We start from the raw sequence: 18,060 nt of genomic DNA, 5'->3' as shown, positions 1-18,060 counted from the left end.
TTTACATACCCAAAACAGGTGCAGGTTGAATATGACCATGCTCTGTAGTTTACCACCCACTTCCCTATGCTTCCAGTAAAGACAGAAAAATATTCAAAGCTAACTCAAGAAGTAGCTGAGATTTTTTTCCTAAGGAGCTACAAGAAAAGAGTGATTTCTATCCGTACTTCTGAATGGGGTTACAGTTATAGGTTGGAAAGGACTAAGCAGAAAAGACAGAGTGGTCATATGGATAGTCAAAAGTGGTCACTCATCTCAAAATCACTGGTTGATGGGAGACAGCAATAATTTTCAGGGCTTACTATAAGGCCTTAGCAAGAAGTAACCCCAGCCCTGCCATACTGTTTTTGCTTCAAGGTGAGAGAACTCTATTCTCCATAGCCATGCAACCAACCAAGGTAGGCAGCAAATCTCCATGGACCTTTGATTAAATCTAGAGATTTTCACCCAGTCTAAGGAAAACCCACCAAAGTGACATGAAAGAGGGGACCTTTCTCATGTTTTGTAAATCACAGCACTCCCTTGGGTACCACTGGAGAGGGATATCTAGAAACTTCTTTTGGTTGCAACAACTGGGGCAGGGTATGACTGGTACCTGATGGGAAGAGGTTTCTATCACAGAGACTCTCCCAATCCAAAGGTTGAGATTTGCAGGGAAAGAATCAGCTATCAGGGCAGCAGGAGGGAAAGATGTGTGTTCATTTGCAGCTAAGCAGCTATGTATGTGGCCCAACAGAAAATCAGTTACTTAAAATATGAGATTTTGGGGAGATTTTTGTTTGTAGCTTAATTGTATAGTTCTCAAAGACGAGCTGTGTAGATGACAAAAGTCACTTGATGGATGCTGAGAAAGAGTACTTTGAGCTCTCCTGCCAAGCTTCACTCCATCTTTTTTCTTGGTCCAGGCTTCTTCCATGGTTTGGTCACTGTGGCCATCAGTCCTTCCTTGGAGAGAAAAACTTGGAGAATGTCTACCTCAGAGCTAAAAGTAAAATCTCATCTGGATAGCTTTTCAAATTTTATTTCCCACACAAATCATCTGAGTAGATAAGCTGTAGATTCAGCACTGCAGACCAGAAGATGGGTAGATTGTGCATTATGGCCTCACATGTTCTCTGGTACTATAGGCCTAGTGGGGGCATCATCTAAACTATTGGCAGAATGTAAGGAATGGTCCTTACTACTATATACACAGTGCAATTATAGTTCATTCAAGTGAACTCAGGGCATGCAGATAGAAATTCTAAAAAGGTACTTTAATAAAAAGACTTCCTGGGCTTCCACGTTCCCAACACCAATTAGTGAACTATGTAATCCACTTGTCATCTGACATATCAAATCATTCCACAGAACCACGTTTATCCTGCAGGAGCTGTGAGCAACTCATCTGTACCTCATACAGTCTTGCCCTTTCCACTACCCTTTTTAAAAACCTGTGAAAATGTTTGCCCTGGGTAACAACTGGACTTGACAACTCTCTGGAGAAAGTTCCTTGTTGATCCTGTAAACCACCCAGCAGCCATTCCTAAAATAAATAAATAAATAATAAATAAATAAATAAAATTATCTTTCTGGGAACAAAATGAAGTTTGAGAAATGGCAGGAAAGGAAGCCTGTTCCTCAAAAGGGAGTGATCTGCTATTTGCAGTTGCATTGGCTAGAAACAGGTGGAAGTCCTGAGAATGTGAGCTTTTTAAATGAACATGGAGCCATGGCAGAACGAAGGAATGGTCTATCAGCAAGTGTCTTCTGGACCCAACCCATCAGGCAGCCTGTGTGCTGAGAATTTATGGATGTGTTTTCAATTTCTCTGACAGAATCTGTTTGGATTGAGGACGGCTGTTTAATCTTTAAAATAATGTGTTCCATAACAAATGTTGGAATCACATATAAATTGCTCCCTTCACTCTGTGAGCCAAACCCTGACTAAAGGGGTTTGGAAATCCCCACAAGGTGCTCTTTGCTTATTGCTCATTCAGAAAGAAAAAAAAAAAACATTTCTTTAATGAAATGTAATGTTGAGGAACTGCCAAAAATAGAAGCTCCCTATCTGCCTTCACATAGCTTTTTTCTAGCCAATTAACTACCAATGAACTGAGAAGAGCCACAGGCATAGGCATAGGCATGCCAGCACTGTGCACATGGCCCCAGGCAGGGATGAAGTTCCTGGTCCTTACTCAACCTACAAAAATCCAGGAAACCCAGGCATGACCCAGACTTTTATTTGTGAGGCCACTCTGGCTGAGTTCCCAGAAGTAATACTGAGAGGTTGTCACCTTTGGGACAAATCCTGTTTGTTCATTATCACTCTTTAGTTTTTAACTACATCATGTTAAAGGGAAATACCTGAAGCTTTCAAGGGCTGTTCTTTCATGAATTCTACTAACAGACTTATTTCTACATTAACACTCTGCGGGAGAATTTCTTCTTTGTCTACTGAGTGTTAGGTTTTTACATTCTCTGAAAATAAGCAACATATACACATTCTTTCATATCATGAAATCTTGTTCCAAATTTCAAACTAATCAGTATATGATCCATTCATACTCAGAATTTTTCTCACAAAGCTAATATAAAGCTACAGAAAAGTGGAATTTTCTTTTAGGTGTTTTCTTTTCTATCACTTTGCTCCCATGAACAATTTTGAAAACTGTCAAGAGGTGTGAATTTTGGTCTTTTGGTGTTTTGTGAGAAGGTGGGTTTTTTTGTTGCAAAACTAATAACAGGAGCTGAAAATGAAAATATTAAAATCAAAATGATATGTATGTGTGTACTTCGCAAACACTAAATGAATTTCCAATTAAAGATAATTAGGCTTCACTGTAGAAGAAAACAATAGCTATATTTGCATATTTATGTTATACACCAAGACTTTACAGTAGTTCTTATATTTAATTCTGACAAGCATGGTAATGGGTGAAGGATAGTATTTCAATCTAAAGAGATGGGGAAAACCAGTGGGTCTCATCCTTCCTAGTGCTGTGACCTTTTAATACAGTTCTTCATGTTAAGTGGTAAGTCCCAAGCATAAAATTATTTCCATTACTTCATAATATTTTGCTACTGTTTGTAATTTTGCTAATGTTATGAATTATAATGTAAATATCTGATATGCAGGATATCTGATATGCTATTCCTGTAAAAGTGACCTTTGAACCCCAAAGGGGTCATGACCCAGAGGTTGAAAAACGCTGCTGCTCTAAGACATTTGATAAGGTTGAAAATGTCTTTTAGCCAGGTCTTGACGGAGCTGGGATTCAAATGTAGTCCTGTAGGCATTTGCATAACTCCCTGAACTCCCAATACTGAAATGCTGTTAGGATGTAACTAGACTTAGGATGTTCCCAGGTATCGTTTTAAGTGTCACTGATTTCTATCTTTAATCCTATGGATTCCTGTGAACTCTGTACTTGAAAGTTTACATACAATTCTTCATTAACATTTCTATATGGAACTCCTTGTCTTATCTAGCCCATCTCAGTCAATATAGCCAGTCTACCAGCTTCTCTTCTTGACTCTTCCATAGCAATCAATTCTTTATTCATGAACTTGACTGGGGCAAGCTTCACGCCCATCTTTGTTCATTTAGCCACACTCCTAACTTCCAGGTCCAAAGCCAGAATGGTTTGTAAATCACACAAATCAAATTATGTCACTCCTTTAAACCCCTGAGTCTTTGCCTAGCCCTTCAAGGTCCTGAACTATATCTACTTATGTGTGCATTCTTTCTCCAAAAAGAAACAGACTTCAAACATTTCTGTTGCTATCTCAGGTCCTACTTATAGCTGTATCTATTTTCCCTGGGTGGGACCACAGTAGGTTAGGCCCCTTTCCATCTTAGGACATTTGCACCTGATGTCTCTTCTCTGTTGAGGATGTCCTTCCCCAAACTGCTTTCCTCCCTAGACAGTGGATACTCCTCTCATTGCACATTTAATTAGCACCTCTTCTGGATTTTCTTTGCTCCTTCATTCTCTGTCTCAAATTTCTTTCAAGCTTTAAAAAAAAACCAAAAAACAAAAAACTGGTAGGAAGGAACATAGTGCAAACCCTTCTGATTTCCACTTGCATTAAAACTGTAAGCCAAGCTGTACTCCTTAGCGTCCAACATAGAGCAGACACACAGATGGCCTGGGGGAAAGTGATCCTTCCCTATCCTTGGAAATTTAGAAGCCATTCTTCCAAGAACAAGGAATTTGAAATCTAACCACACTGACATCACAGTCTGCACAACAATCTTCCAAAGCAGGTCTTTTCTGTGACTGGGTGTGTCAGCTAGCATCACAAGGAGGTTTTAGGGGTGCCTGTTGGGAATAATTGTGCAGTGAAATCACCTCTCTTTAACTTGCAACATGCTTGTTGAAAACTGTGCTTGTTTTCTTTTTTAAAAATAGAGTTCAAACATTTCCTTTTTAATAAGGTACCAGTGCTTACACAGTGCTACAATTTTTCAAAAACCAGCACATTACTGTGTTCTTGTGGCAAAAGCAAATGTGAATATATCCCACAAGAATCACACATAGGCTCATTATTCCCAGAACACCTAGTATGGCAAATAAATGGTTATTGCCATGCTGGCAATCTGAGCTCTGGGTATTGTTTCAAAAGTCAGATACACTGGCTCTGTACTCATGTAAATCATTTCAAAGTTTACAAATTGAGTCTGATAAAGCACTGCCCAAATCTAAAAGGTGGAATATTGCAATAATGTAGGGATTCCATTGTTCTCCATTGTGAGTTTCTCATTCTCCACCACAGCATCTGATAATACATACTGAGAATATGTACATGCTGAAAACATGGAGTAAACCATTCTCACCTAAATATAACAAATTGTTTTCAAATTTCTAGTTTCTGTGACTTATTAAGTTCAAAATGTATCCCTTTATATATTCTCCTCTGTAAGGCCTTTGGGAAGTGCTGAGCAGAGAACTGTTCTTGTGAACAGTGAGGACTGAAGAGTTGAAGATTTCCTTCTGGCTCATTTGCCTGCCCCCAAAAGCCACAGGTACATCTGCATTCCCAGGACATGAACTGAACAACCCTGAGAACAAATTCACATTTCTTTTGGAAGGGTGTAGCCATTTGTTTAGTGTTCTATAATCCATTTTCTTAGCAACAGAGATGGAATGCAAGAACTAGGTGGTGTGCCTCAGTAGAAAACACCTCCTCTATTATAGATTTCTGTTGTGTTTGGTTATAGTATTAAGAATGGATTCAGAAAGACTCCAGATGCCTGAAAATTTTGGTCCTGGTAAGAGGAAGGAACATTATTGGGAAAGATGTTTATTTCACCCTAATGTCCCAGTTCTTATCAGACCACAAAGTGGATTGGGAGTTTATATTGAGATACAGAGAATACCCTCATAGTTCCTAACTAGGTACTTTCATAAAAGTGACAAAGAGCTGAGTAGTGTGTTCCCGGGGAGCTTATTCAATGGCAAATGAATCCTTGAGGGGAGATGGTCTCCCTGGGAAGAAAGCAGTCTCCACAGCATACTCCCCATCCTTGACCTTAACCTGCCTGTCCGACCACAGCCCCCAGCTTTGATCCTCAACCCCACATTAGAGGACCAATTTGCAAATAGAAGCCTGACTAACTTATTTCAGACCAGTCACACTTCCAATTTCCTTGAGTTCTGAGCATCTCTATGGTAAGTGCTAGGAGAAAGACACAAATACTTTCAACTTCCCTTTGGTAACTTTAGCCCAGAGTAAACTTATCCCCTTGTCTTCCTCCATGGACTCTGCTGGATTAAAAGGGAATTATGTGGTTTTGCAGTCCATTGGCTATGTTTCTACTGCCATGCATTGTTTTTAAGCTATTTCACACTCACACTCACACACACATACACACACACACACACACACACACACACACACACACACACACAAACCCATGGTATTTGGGGTCTTGTGGATTATAGAAGGCCAGGTTATGACTAATATTCTCCTTCCATTACAGAGCAACTCTGAGGGGAGCCACCTGGACCAAAGAGGGGAACCACATGAAGTAATATTTCACACTTAGAATTTACAGTCCAGGAGAACCCAGCTTCATTTACAAATGTTCCATCCAAACTCTACTAACAACACTAAAATTAGGATCTACTACTTAATAGTTCCATGCTGCAAATGAGAAAATGAACTTCATTCTTGAACCAAGGCTTAAAATCTCCTCTATTACCTGGATATTTTCACACTGATGTGTCTGTTTAGTGCTGTTTCAGAGGGAGTCAATTAGTTACAAAAACAAATACTTGAAATATACAAATACTTGAAACTATAATTTTCCACAGTTTTCAGCATGGTCTGACTTAAAACATTTGCTTTCTAGAATATATAATTCTTGTAACAATGCGAAGATTCCTAGACACCCACTTAGAGCTAGAACTGTATTCAAAATGAAGATTCCTATTAAGCCTTAGAAGTGGATTCAGTTTAGGAATGAGTTTTCTCAAAAATATGACAGAATGGGAAAGAGGCAAAATAGTTATAAGAATATTTGGAGGGACATTTGGGAGGGTTATCAAGGATGAGGGAGTAAAAAAGACACCAAAGACAAGGGTAGGGACATGATGTTGGAATTTAATATGACAGATAGCAATTCTCCTTCCTTATTAACAGAATCTAAATTTCATCGAGAAAGAAATGTGTTTAGCTAAAAATTTTCCTTCCTATACTTACAAACATCTAGGAGGATGGAACATGTAACAGAATTCCAGCCAATGGTTGTATGCTCAGCATCTCTGGGAAAAGTATACACATTTCATCCTGTTACTTGCCTCTTCCTCCTTCCCACACAGTGAGTAGATATCACGCCTGGCATCTGGGCAACATTTTTACAACAGTGAGGCAGTAAGCCGATGGACAGGGAATAAGAAAAGTGAAAAGGAAATAGCAGAATGATTTGGAACCCTGGCAATAGTGTAGAGATAGTCCTGAAGTGGCCATGTCCTAGGTTTCTTTCTTAGGCAAACTGTCAGTTTCTGTTACATACAATCAAGTGCACATGTACCTGATGCAACAATATCCAATGACAATAAGATTGAAAAGAAGGATTATGACTCAGTGAAAAGTGAGGGGCAAAGATGAATTGAAATGGCAAGTGACACAAATCTTACACAGATCATGCAATGGCCCTGAAACACTAACTCCTTACTGCAGAAAGACAGATGTACAGAATATAAAGAATAAAAGTGGTATTAAGTTTAAACACAAAGAGACCCAGTGCTTCAATTGGCTGCATAAAATGTCACTCTGTCCCGTGCTGTGATTGCTAGTTTGAAAGTACATGCTTAGGCATTAAAATTGGACATTTTATATCCTACTGAGAAGAGAATGGAACAGATTTAGAATCAATTTACTATTTGTCTTGTAATCCATTTGTCAGGAGTTCCCACTGAGAACTCATATGCCTCACTCTCATCCTGGCTCTATCTGGAAGACCTGAGAAGAAAGTTAAATAGAAACACTGGGTAGCTGGTTTTGAGTATTGCACATGCTACTTGGAAACAAAAACACACAATAGCAATCTAGGATCACACAGGCAATAATCCATGGAAAGTGCTGGACTGATCAATACATCAAATTCACAAGTAGCTATATAAATAAGTGAAGTCGATGCTTTGGGGTTGCAAATCAGGGATGAGGAAGGAGTCCCCTCAAAGTAAAAATGTATCCCCTTTTATAAGAGAAATGTCCACATAGCACTACATGGTTCATAGTCCAAAAGTTTACTCCAGTCTCAAGGTCTTCTGTAGAGAAGTCTTTCACTTCATGCTCATTATGGTGGGCACCACTGATACTGGTTCAGACTGATAAAGAAACAAACAATGGGCTTGATAACAAAGGTATGAAATGAGATGGTCACCTGTAGACCACCCATCAGGGCCTAAGATTTTACTGTATCCAACTTTAATTTTCTTTCTCTTTCAACAAAGTAAGTGCAATATCTTCAGTATGATTCTGTAACATAATAGCAAAAGTTTAGGAACCAATATATATAACAGTAGCATGCAAATACCCCTTTGTCTTTTGGACTCAAAGCTTCATGTGTACTCCAAAGTTACAAATATCAACCTTGAGTGAAGGTGCCAAAGTTTCTTGTGTTCCATGTCTTCATATTATTCATGTCATTTGCACCCTCCCACATGCCCCCAAAGCAGTTAGTAAATTTATTAAGAAATGCAGCTTTGAACTCATAAGAGGTTAAAGCTATAAAATGCCTACTAATTTATGATTTTGCCATTTTTTAAAAAAAGTTTCATCCTTCTCTCCCTCCATTCAAACAAGGCTTTCCTTTTCTTGTTGCCCTTAGTGCATATTTTTTCATTAGGATCATAATGCATAATTTGGTTATGTCTTTAAAAATGATATAATTATTGGGTCTTCTCAAAATAATTTCCATCTTATTGCTAATTAAACATGATGGATTCAGGATCCTGGTTTGCCATCTGGGCCATGTGTCTCAGAACATCCTTTTTTGTGATGATCCCAAGAAGTCTCCTAGAGTGGAAACAAAAACAGAAAAAAAGAAGTTAGCTTAACAGAAGGGATAGGCAAAGTTTCCTAGTTTCTCATATAGTTGAGCAATATAGAGTAAGTTCCAGCCAATGGCCTATGTCACAGGTACCTCTTTCAGGTCTTTTGTGCAATTCTCTGTTCTACTCTACTCACCTGGTATCCTCAGAAGGGAGAACCAGAGCAAGTCTTTGATGTAGAGAAGACTGATTCATAACCCACTAGATTCAAAGACACAGGTCTCTGAATGACTGGTGAAGAGCCTGTACTTGCATAAGATGTAATAGGTGAAAAAAATTACTCCCTTCCTTCCCTTTCTTTCTTTCTTTCTCTTTGCTTGTATGTATACAAGACAGAGTTGTTGAGACAGAATTTCCCTATACAGCCTATATTTGGAACTTGTAGTTCAGGTTAGACACAAACTTTTGGTCTTCCTGCCTCAATATCCCAAGTGATTATATACATAATTATATATAATTATATATATTATATATATTATTATATATATCATTATACTTAGCATCAAAAGCATGTTCATTGCATTAAGCCACTGAGATTGCAAGTCTGTTTGTTACAAAGGCTATGAAACTACAGTGACTGATACAATGCTTTCAATTTTAAGACTGTAATCAATTTATAAAGGGCCGTTAAAGCTATTGTCACAATTTGACCATACTGTAGAAAGTCCAAGTATGAGGAGTTTTCTTAGTATAAGAAATGTTTTTCCCACATATTGGTCCATTTCTCCAACATCCTGAAGGGACCAAACATTGCCACTGTTCTCGAAATGAAATGCTAGCTTCTTCCAGGAATGCATCCACAAGTGTGACCACCGACAAGGGAAGTGAGGCACTCTAGACTTCTCACATAGAAATGGGTCTGGGTTCAACTAGTAACTCCTAAAAATCCTCTTTTCCAATTGGATTTGTCTTAGCTGCTTGTGGATCAACTGCAACAATAAGGACCCCTGTATTCATCCAATGAGAGGTAATGATTTTCTCAGTGGCAGTATTACCCAGGATCTGGTGAATCACCGCGCTTCAGTAGAAACATCACTGAGTCCTCAATCTTGACCTTGGGTCTTCATAGTCATACATGGCTACTAAGAAAAATAGCCCAGTGGCCTGAGCCATGTCAAAGGCTTGAATGTCCCAGGTAAAGAAAAAGACAATTCTGTGCTTGGAATTAGATACAGTTTATGCTCATAATTCCAATACTAACTAACTTCAAGAGTACAGACCTAGCAAAGCGATTTGATGCTAGGAGAGGTCACCATCTGAAGCCAACTGGGAGTATTCAACGAGCATCCCTCCTACCTGTACTTTTCTGTACCACATAAAGGCCTTACTCACGATTTCTCCACTTTGATACTAGTAAGGATTGGGTCATTCTTTGTTGAGAATGACTTGTCCTAGACATTACCCAGACTCTAACTACTACTTGTCCCACCCAACACCCTGCCCCACATGACTGTGACAAACAAAACTTCCTCAGATACTACAAAATGTTACCCTCATTGAGAACCACTGCCCAAACTGAAAGGGAGAGAAGGAAGGGCTAAATTAATTAAATGAGTGACCACATAATCAAACAACTCCACTCCTAGTTACCTAATCAAAAAAATTGAAAACATGTCTGCTTCATAACTTCCACACTAATTTTCTCTACAATAGACCCAACTGGAAACAGCTAAAATATTTATCAATAGAAGAATGAATAGACAACATGTGGCTTAGTATTCTGTTGCAAACAGCATTAGGTACTGAGACAAGTCTCAACATAAATGAATTTTGAAAATACTATACCAAGGGGCTGGAGAGAAGGCTCAGAGGTTAAGAGCACTGTATGGTCTTCCAGTGGTTCTGAGTTCAATCTCCAGCAACCACATGGTAGCTCACAACCATTTATAATGAGCTCTGATGCCCTCTTCTGGTATGAAGGTGTACATGCAGACAGAACACTCATACATGAAATAAATCTTAAATTTAAAAAAAAAGTTAAAAACAAAATACTATACCAAGTGGTACAAGCCAATCACAGAAGGGCACACAGTATATTAATAACCTCAATATGACATATCCACAGAGTTAAGAGGATAGATCTATGATTGCCTAGGAGTAATACAAGAGGAGACAGACATCTAAAGTAGTGGAAAGGTTTTGACTTTGATAATGATGATGGATGCAAACCCTTTTTTCTATTAGGACTACCTAATTCCATTTGAACTACATTTTAAATGGATGGACTGCAGGTCATGCAATTATCTCAATAAAGCTTTACAGAGGGCCAGCAAGATGACTTAGCAAATAAAAGTGTTTGCTGTGTAAGGTTGAGACCAGGGCTTGATTTCTTGAACCCAAGTGGAAAAAAAAAATCAGATGCAGTAGCATGCATCTGTAATCCCAACATTTCTACAGCAAGATGAAAGAGAAAGAAGGAGAGACAGACAGACAGACAGACAGACACACACACACAGAGAGAGAGAAGGAAGAAGAGGAGGAGGGGGAAGAGGAGGAGGGGGAAGAGAAGGAAGAGGAGGAAGAGGAGGAAGAGGAGAGGAATCATTTGGATGCTTATAGAGAAGGTAGTCCGAAGTACACAGTGTAGGAAAAAACAAAAGAAACTCTGGTTCAAAGAAGATGGAAGAAAAGAAACAGCTTGAAAAAGTTGTCCTCTGACCTCTACACATGAGGTATGACACATGTACCCAAACTCACATGCTCTGACAAACATATCATATGCTCATCCTCATACAGTAGTAATAATAATCACATGTAATGATGATGATGATAATAATGATAACAGCTGCAAAAAGAAAAAGAATCAAATAAAATAGAGACAGGGCCACATGGATTTATACAAAGTTCATGTTACCACTCAGATGCTAAAATGTGGTGATGGAAATAAAAGACAGGTGAAAAAATTCTAGTGCCAGGGACTAATAGATGGAAGTGAAAAGGGAAGCATTAAGAATTGCATGTTCTTTCAAAATTAAAAAAAATAGGAAATTCATAGCATCTAGTTATAATATGCCACCAAGTAAGCTATGATCAAGAACTAAATCTGAGCAGATCAATTCACAGGGACAGAGTATCCACAGGTCATCTCGATGGTACCAATGGCCCCACAGCTGACTATTCTCAATATGTAAACAGTGCTTCAGCTTGACCAGATCACTCATCTTCTGCAATGTATATTTTATTTGAAAACACAAATCATGATGACTGCCTCTGGACCATATGCCTTGGGTGATGCCACTTAAGCTGGATTCTATCCATATTCCTGTGTGTGGTGGTTAAGAATGAATGCCTCACACATGCAAGGTAAACACTCTACCAGAGTCAGGTCCCCAGCCTTCTAAAGGTATTATTATTTTCTTTTAAAACAGGGTCTCTCTAAATTACCCAAGCTGATCATGAACTCACTCCACAGAGAAGACAGCCTTGAACTTGCCATTCTTCTGCTTTAGCCTCCTGAGTACATTCCTGAGTACATGGGATTTCAGGAGCCACTTGGCCCAGCAGGCTTTTATTTTTAACTCTTTATATTTTTTGGTGTTGGTGCCAGGCATGGAACCCAGGGGCCAAATGCACATAATAAGTGATATAGCACAGGCTTCTATTTTAAAACCCTTTTTGAGCCTTCTCCAGTTCTCAACCAAAATGGATGCTCAGTAAGGATCTCCTAGCCAAAAAATAAAAAATAAGTCCACTATCATTTGCAAAGTGATGGAAGTATACACACACACATAAACATACATACACACATACACACCTTTCATGTATCTATACATAATCTGGACCATGTTTTATTATCTTTAACCTAGAGATAGAATCTCATATACCCATGATTGGTAACATGGGCCTATAGTATCAGCTCATGGGAGGCTGAGGCATTTGGATCTCACTTGAGCCCAGAAACTCCAGATCAGCCTGAGCAGTTTAGTGAGATCAGTCCCTTTACCATTATCATCATCAACAACAACAGCAAAAACAACTAAAATAAAGTATTTATAGTTCTGAAAATCTCTTCATAAAGTTCTGTAGCTATAAAGTCTGCAAGTTAGATTGGTTCCAGCAGCACTGAGGAAATATAAGTTCTAGATCCATCCACCTTGGGTTTGAGCATAAATCATGCCCTGATCTACAACAACAAAACATCAACCCAGAAGGAAACAAAACCAAAGCCAGCAGCCTTCATTAGTGGCAGTAAATGTCCTATTTGATTTAAATCGAGTGTTTGAACTCCCAGCATCTTTGGGTAGCACTCCATGAAAATCCGGTGAATTACAAATGGCCAGATGTATAACAAAGAACCTAAAATATAGACCAAAGCAGTTGGGGTCTTCTGAGACAGCTATGCTGCTCAGATCCCTATGGGGCACCTAACAAGGATAAGGGAAATCTGATATAATCACCCATGTTTGTTTTCCCTTTCTAGAATGTCTGAGGGAAATTTATCCAAATTTGATATTAGTACCTGAAGGCTTCTTAGATTCCAGCACTCTGGGTACAAAGCATCTCGGGTTCCTACTCTGTTTTTTTATGAATAGTCTGGTCCCCAGGCCTAGAGATAGCCTGCAGACAATCAGGTCAAGGGACAGGCTCAGACTCTCATCCACTAGAGCAGGGAAGGCACATGGCAATGGAATGCATCAAAACCATGAGCTGGCTTGAGCCGTGCCTGCCCTGGCTGAAAGCCCAAGGAGAAGATGAAAGGCACCACAAACAAGAATCCCTTGCCAGCACTAACGTATCAGCATCTGTATTTGTTTAAAACATGTAGAGCCAGAGAACGAAGGAGAGTTGTTTTCTCTTAGAACATTCAGAGCCAATTTCAGCACCCAGATCTTCACAGAAAAACCTCATGGGGCTCCATGAGGTGTAAGTGGGCATTGGGGGCAGAATTTCCTGACTGAACTGGAAATTCCAATGATAACTGACATCAGACTAATTTAGAGGAAAGGAGAAACTGCTATACACTTGAGATGGCCTGGGCAATCATTGTGGTATTTATTCCATGCTGAAAACCCAAGTGCAGATATTCATTTCAGTGGTTCTCAGAGTGGGATCCCCAGGAGCTTGTTAAAAACTCACTTTCTCAGACCTTACCCAAGACCTCAGGGACCAGAAGGTCTGGAGTAGAACACATAAAATGGGTTTCACCTGGGGGTTCATCCTCTAGTGAGGGCATTCTGATGTATTTTCAAGTGTGAGAAAGTAGAGAGTAACTTTAAATTTCATGGCAAGTTGTGATTTATAGCCTCAGTTAGAATGAAGGAGAAACCTGTCCCACTAATTAGGAGTTGTGCAGGTAAATGTGCACACTGAAAGCTTGCAGAGGCTGTAGCCCTATGACTAACTCAGCAGGAAGGAAGCCAATTGAGTAAAATTCCTCACTTAGAAACAATAGTCAACTCAGGGTCCTTGTACTATGACACTAGTGTGACATTTTTAAGCAAAATTTATGGGTTTTGTTGCAGGAAATGTGTTGTACAGTGTAGAATTTTTAGCAGCACCATCATCCCCTATCTACTATGTAACTATACTACCACTTGCTTGGGCTGTGACATCCAAAATTGTCCCCAGATTCAACAGAACAAAAACACTCTTGTTGAGGATTACTAGATACTACAGTGTGTTGACTCTAGAATATAGTAGATGGTGTTAAGACAGTTCAGCCTCTGGATTTTACAGAGGCCTGAACTAGGTTGGATATCAAAGGCTACACAACATCTCTTATCTCCATCCTCTGACCTAGGGAGTACAGCTGATAGATGACCAAGGCTTCTAGCACCTCTTTCTCTATCCAATTTTTTGAGGATACGGCACTTGGTCCATACCCCTGAACCTGAAGAATGGCATTATCACAGCAACCCAGGCATTATCATAGCAATTTGATAATTGTGTTGCTGATTTCCTGGCCTGTGACAACACAAAGCAAAAGTTTCAGAGATGATGCCATTAGGCTATCAAATTCCTCAGTATACTGTTTGGGTAAAAAGGTGTCTTTTTTTTTTTTTTTTTTTTTTTAGAAAAAAAATATATTCTGATGTATTCAGCAACTGTCTGAGAATAACATAGATGTGGCATTCACTTTTGGGTAATAATATTCGTGATAAAGTAGGTGAGCAAAGAAAAATTGTTCCCAGTTAAACCCAACACACACACACACACCACACGTCATCCACCCACATGCTGTCCTCATGTGAGAGTTAGAAGCCACACCCATCCAGCTTGCTGTGATGAATTCCCATTCTCTCCCTTTACTCCTTTATAGTAACTCTAGAGAGACAGCTCTTCAAATATCCACTTTACAGCCAATGTCAGTTTTTTTCCCAAGGGAAGATAAACTGTTCATTACCATATTTATGTATTTCCCAATGATTCAGCAAGTGTAAAATATACAAACTTATTGTATGTTTTAGGTTTCCATACTTTTAAAATCGTGTATCACTGATGAAGGTTTTGAGTACTGTGCACCCAAGTCTATTTTCCCCGTAACTTCTTTTGGCTGCTCGTTTTGGCATATTACTATACGTTTGAGTGGCATTTATGTTATGGAATAGCAGAACTAACTGCACCTTCTCCCTAAGTCAAGTTATTCTTTAACTACTCACTTTGACTCAGCCTTCAGACTGAACCCAGGCTATAGTCTAGCCTAGAAGTTTCTCCCTCTTCCCAGGCTACTGGTCCCCACCTCTGCTTCTTGTACATTTCTTTCTCAATACATCCAACTCAGTTTAGCGGTAGCATCTGTCCAGGACTAGTCCACCCCAATGGACCATGACTTCCTTTAAGGCCAGACACATTAAAGCTGGCCACACTGTGCATTCTCTCTTCCTTTGTCTGGATACTCACCCACTCCGTGTCACCAGGCATTGTCGGAGCCCCAGTTTCCGGAAAATGTCCACCACTGTCTCCATGGGCGTGTGATCTGTGACAGTGAAAGGGCTCAGGTTCAGAATGCGCCTCAGCTTCAGTGGATGTGGGCTGTTGGCAGGCAGCTCAGGGGGCTCCTCTGTGAAGTACATGATGGAATTGCTCACGATGCCCTCTTGCCTTTGTCTGGCATTTTCTAGAAGAGTGAGAAAAAATAAGCCACATACAAAAACCTTGTACTTCACTACCCCCACCTGCCCACATACAGCATCTCGGAATCTCAAAAAGGAGTTTAGAGGGCAAAAGGCACAGTCATAGCAAGTACTTTAGCCAAACATCTGTGAATCTGGCATCCCTCTCACATGTCCTTGCTATGACCATAACATAAATGTGACCAGAAAGTTCACTGCCAACATGTTGCAAGATGAACCCCCACCCACATGGCCCTATACAGACGTCCCCTGCTTTTCTCTAGACTCCAGAGTACCCCAAATGAGCAAAGGGCCTCCATCCTCACTTTTATTTATACCATCTCACCATGGGCTGAACTTTGTGAGAACAAGAAACCTCATTTCACTGCCCAGTAACCTTAGCACAATGGTTTTTTACAAACGAGCTTACAAATGGCCTAAATGGCATTATGAATCCTAAAGGAATGAGAATCCAATAAGACTTGCCTAGGCTCACAGCCCAGAAATGCAGCTCAATCCCAAATATGACCCTTGGGACCAAAGAAACAACCCTAACAAAAGCTGCATCCAGCCACCTCTTGATTCTCCTCTCTTTAAAATGTGCCATTTCATAGATTTCACAAAGAAAGATAGTAAAACTGTTATGGTAGCAATTACTTCATTTCTGTCTGTAGGCAAAGCCATATGATGCTGGAGAAAAGTAGGGTAACCGGAATTCATTAGAGCTACAGCTTAATGTAGTGCTAGAAACCCAAGCTATTTTAAGTCACACGTGAAATAAATCCATCGGTCTCAAGATATTTCTCCAAGGCCATTTTCCTTCTGTTGGAATTTTAATCTTCCTTTTAGTTCATGGGAAAAGGTTAGGGAAAATGTACATCAGGGCTGGCCTTAAAAATGAATGCCAGTTCCTATAGTACAGTTCTTAACCTTCTCAAAGACGACTACTATTCACCTTACATTGTTCCTTCAAAAATAAAATTCTTGCTGCTTCCTCCAAGACCATTTAAAGTACTCTAATGGAATAGTAGAATCATCCAGGTCAGGCTGAGTCTGAAAGCAGGGCTCTGTTGTAAAGACGAAAGGCGGGCCTTCTGAGTAAATGCCTGCACATTATATGGGTCAGGTCGAATCTAGCTACATCAAATGGGATGTGATTCAGCCACAAATACCCGATAACACTGACGTACAGAATGTTTTCAAGTGTAGATCCTGTACAATCCACACTACAGGCTACACACTGAGCTCTTGTCTCTTAATCCAAAAGGTTTCTGTCTTAAAGCTCTCAGGCACAGAGGCCATATCCAGTACATACTTATTTTCTCATTTCCACAAGCCAAATTAGTCTCTTAAAGTCCCACATAACATGATTTCCATCCACTTCAACAATCAAACTGAACATCAGGACTGGATCAAACCACAACCATTAATCGAGAACTGATCACATGTGTTTGTCAAGCCTCTCATAAAACCATCCAGCCCAGTTGGTGAAATAAACAGAGAAGGAATATTTCCTCATAATCTCTTGATACTGTTTGAAACCCTGATAATAACAGCTAAGAACTCATTGCTTTCCAATGTATTCCTTGTGCCAAGAGCATGTCTAAGCATGCAATAGGCACAAAACATTTTGTTAAAAATTTGTTTTCATTTGAATTGTGTGTTTGTGTGTGTATGTATGTGTGTGCGTACATGTGCTTGTCTGTGTGTGCACTTGTGAAGGCCAGAAGGCACACTGAATATCCTAGAACTTGAGTTACAGAATGCTGCAAGCTTCCTGACATGGGTGATGGGAACAGAACTTGGATCCTCTGGGAGGGCAGCAAATGCTCTTAACAAATGCTAAGCCATTTCTTCAGCCCCAACACAAAACATTGCTGTCATATGTATGTGTGTATGTATGAGTGGACAAGATCTACTAAATGTCAGTGTATCTAGCTGTTTGTCATGTAGAATAGAGCCTATTTCATGGAGGAGGCATTAGAAAAGAATGCCCAAGGGTTATCTACCACCAGGCAAAGATTGTAAAAAGAAGCTGGGATCAGATGGGAATATGAGTTCTGTTTCTTGCTATGCTGGTTAACAGTGGTTCATCCTTCCAGAATGGCTCTCCTACTTTGGAGCTAAATTATAAAGATTTATACTAAGGTTTCAAACTCTCTGGAGAAGGAGGTGCTATACCTATGCTTCTGAGCCACATCTTGAGCCCCCAAAGATACAGTTTTTAAGACATAAAAGATAAGAAGAAAATTCACTAAATGCTAACTATGATAGGCTTTGTCCCACAGTGGTGAGAATGAGGGTATCTTTTATTTTTTTTCCAATAACATAGGAGGATGTATTACTTTTACTTTTAAAAAGCAATAAAAATAACTTCATTTTTAATGTTTGAGAGGTCAAGTCCTTAAATGTATCTTTCAATGTTTTAATGTAAAAGGCTTCATCATAATATTGTACTAGAACTA

The 18,060-nt window shown here is 39.5% G+C and overlaps 1 protein-coding gene across 3 annotated transcripts in view; it reads right to left on the bottom strand.

The window, feature by feature from the left end:
- Positions 1-6,568: 6,568 nt before the first annotated feature.
- Clcn4 (chloride voltage-gated channel 4) overlaps positions 6,569-18,060 on the bottom strand; it is a 64,153-nt gene continuing 52,661 nt past the window's right edge. For all 3 annotated transcript variants that reach the window (XM_034485164.2, XM_034485163.2, XM_076918538.1), the window contains 2 exons: positions 15,384-15,600; positions 6,569-8,508 (listed from right to left, as the gene is read on the bottom strand). In XM_034485164.2, coding sequence (XP_034341055.1) covers positions 8,418-8,508; positions 15,384-15,600 — 308 coding nt within the window. In that variant the 3' untranslated portion in view covers positions 6,569-8,417. The remainder of the gene's footprint in view (positions 8,509-15,383; positions 15,601-18,060) is intronic.

This window comes from Arvicanthis niloticus, chromosome X (genome assembly GCF_011762505.2).
Source record: "Arvicanthis niloticus isolate mArvNil1 chromosome X, mArvNil1.pat.X, whole genome shotgun sequence".
NCBI classification, from domain to species: domain Eukaryota; kingdom Metazoa; phylum Chordata; class Mammalia; order Rodentia; family Muridae; genus Arvicanthis; species Arvicanthis niloticus.
This window is presented reverse-complemented; position numbering and strand designations above follow the sequence as displayed.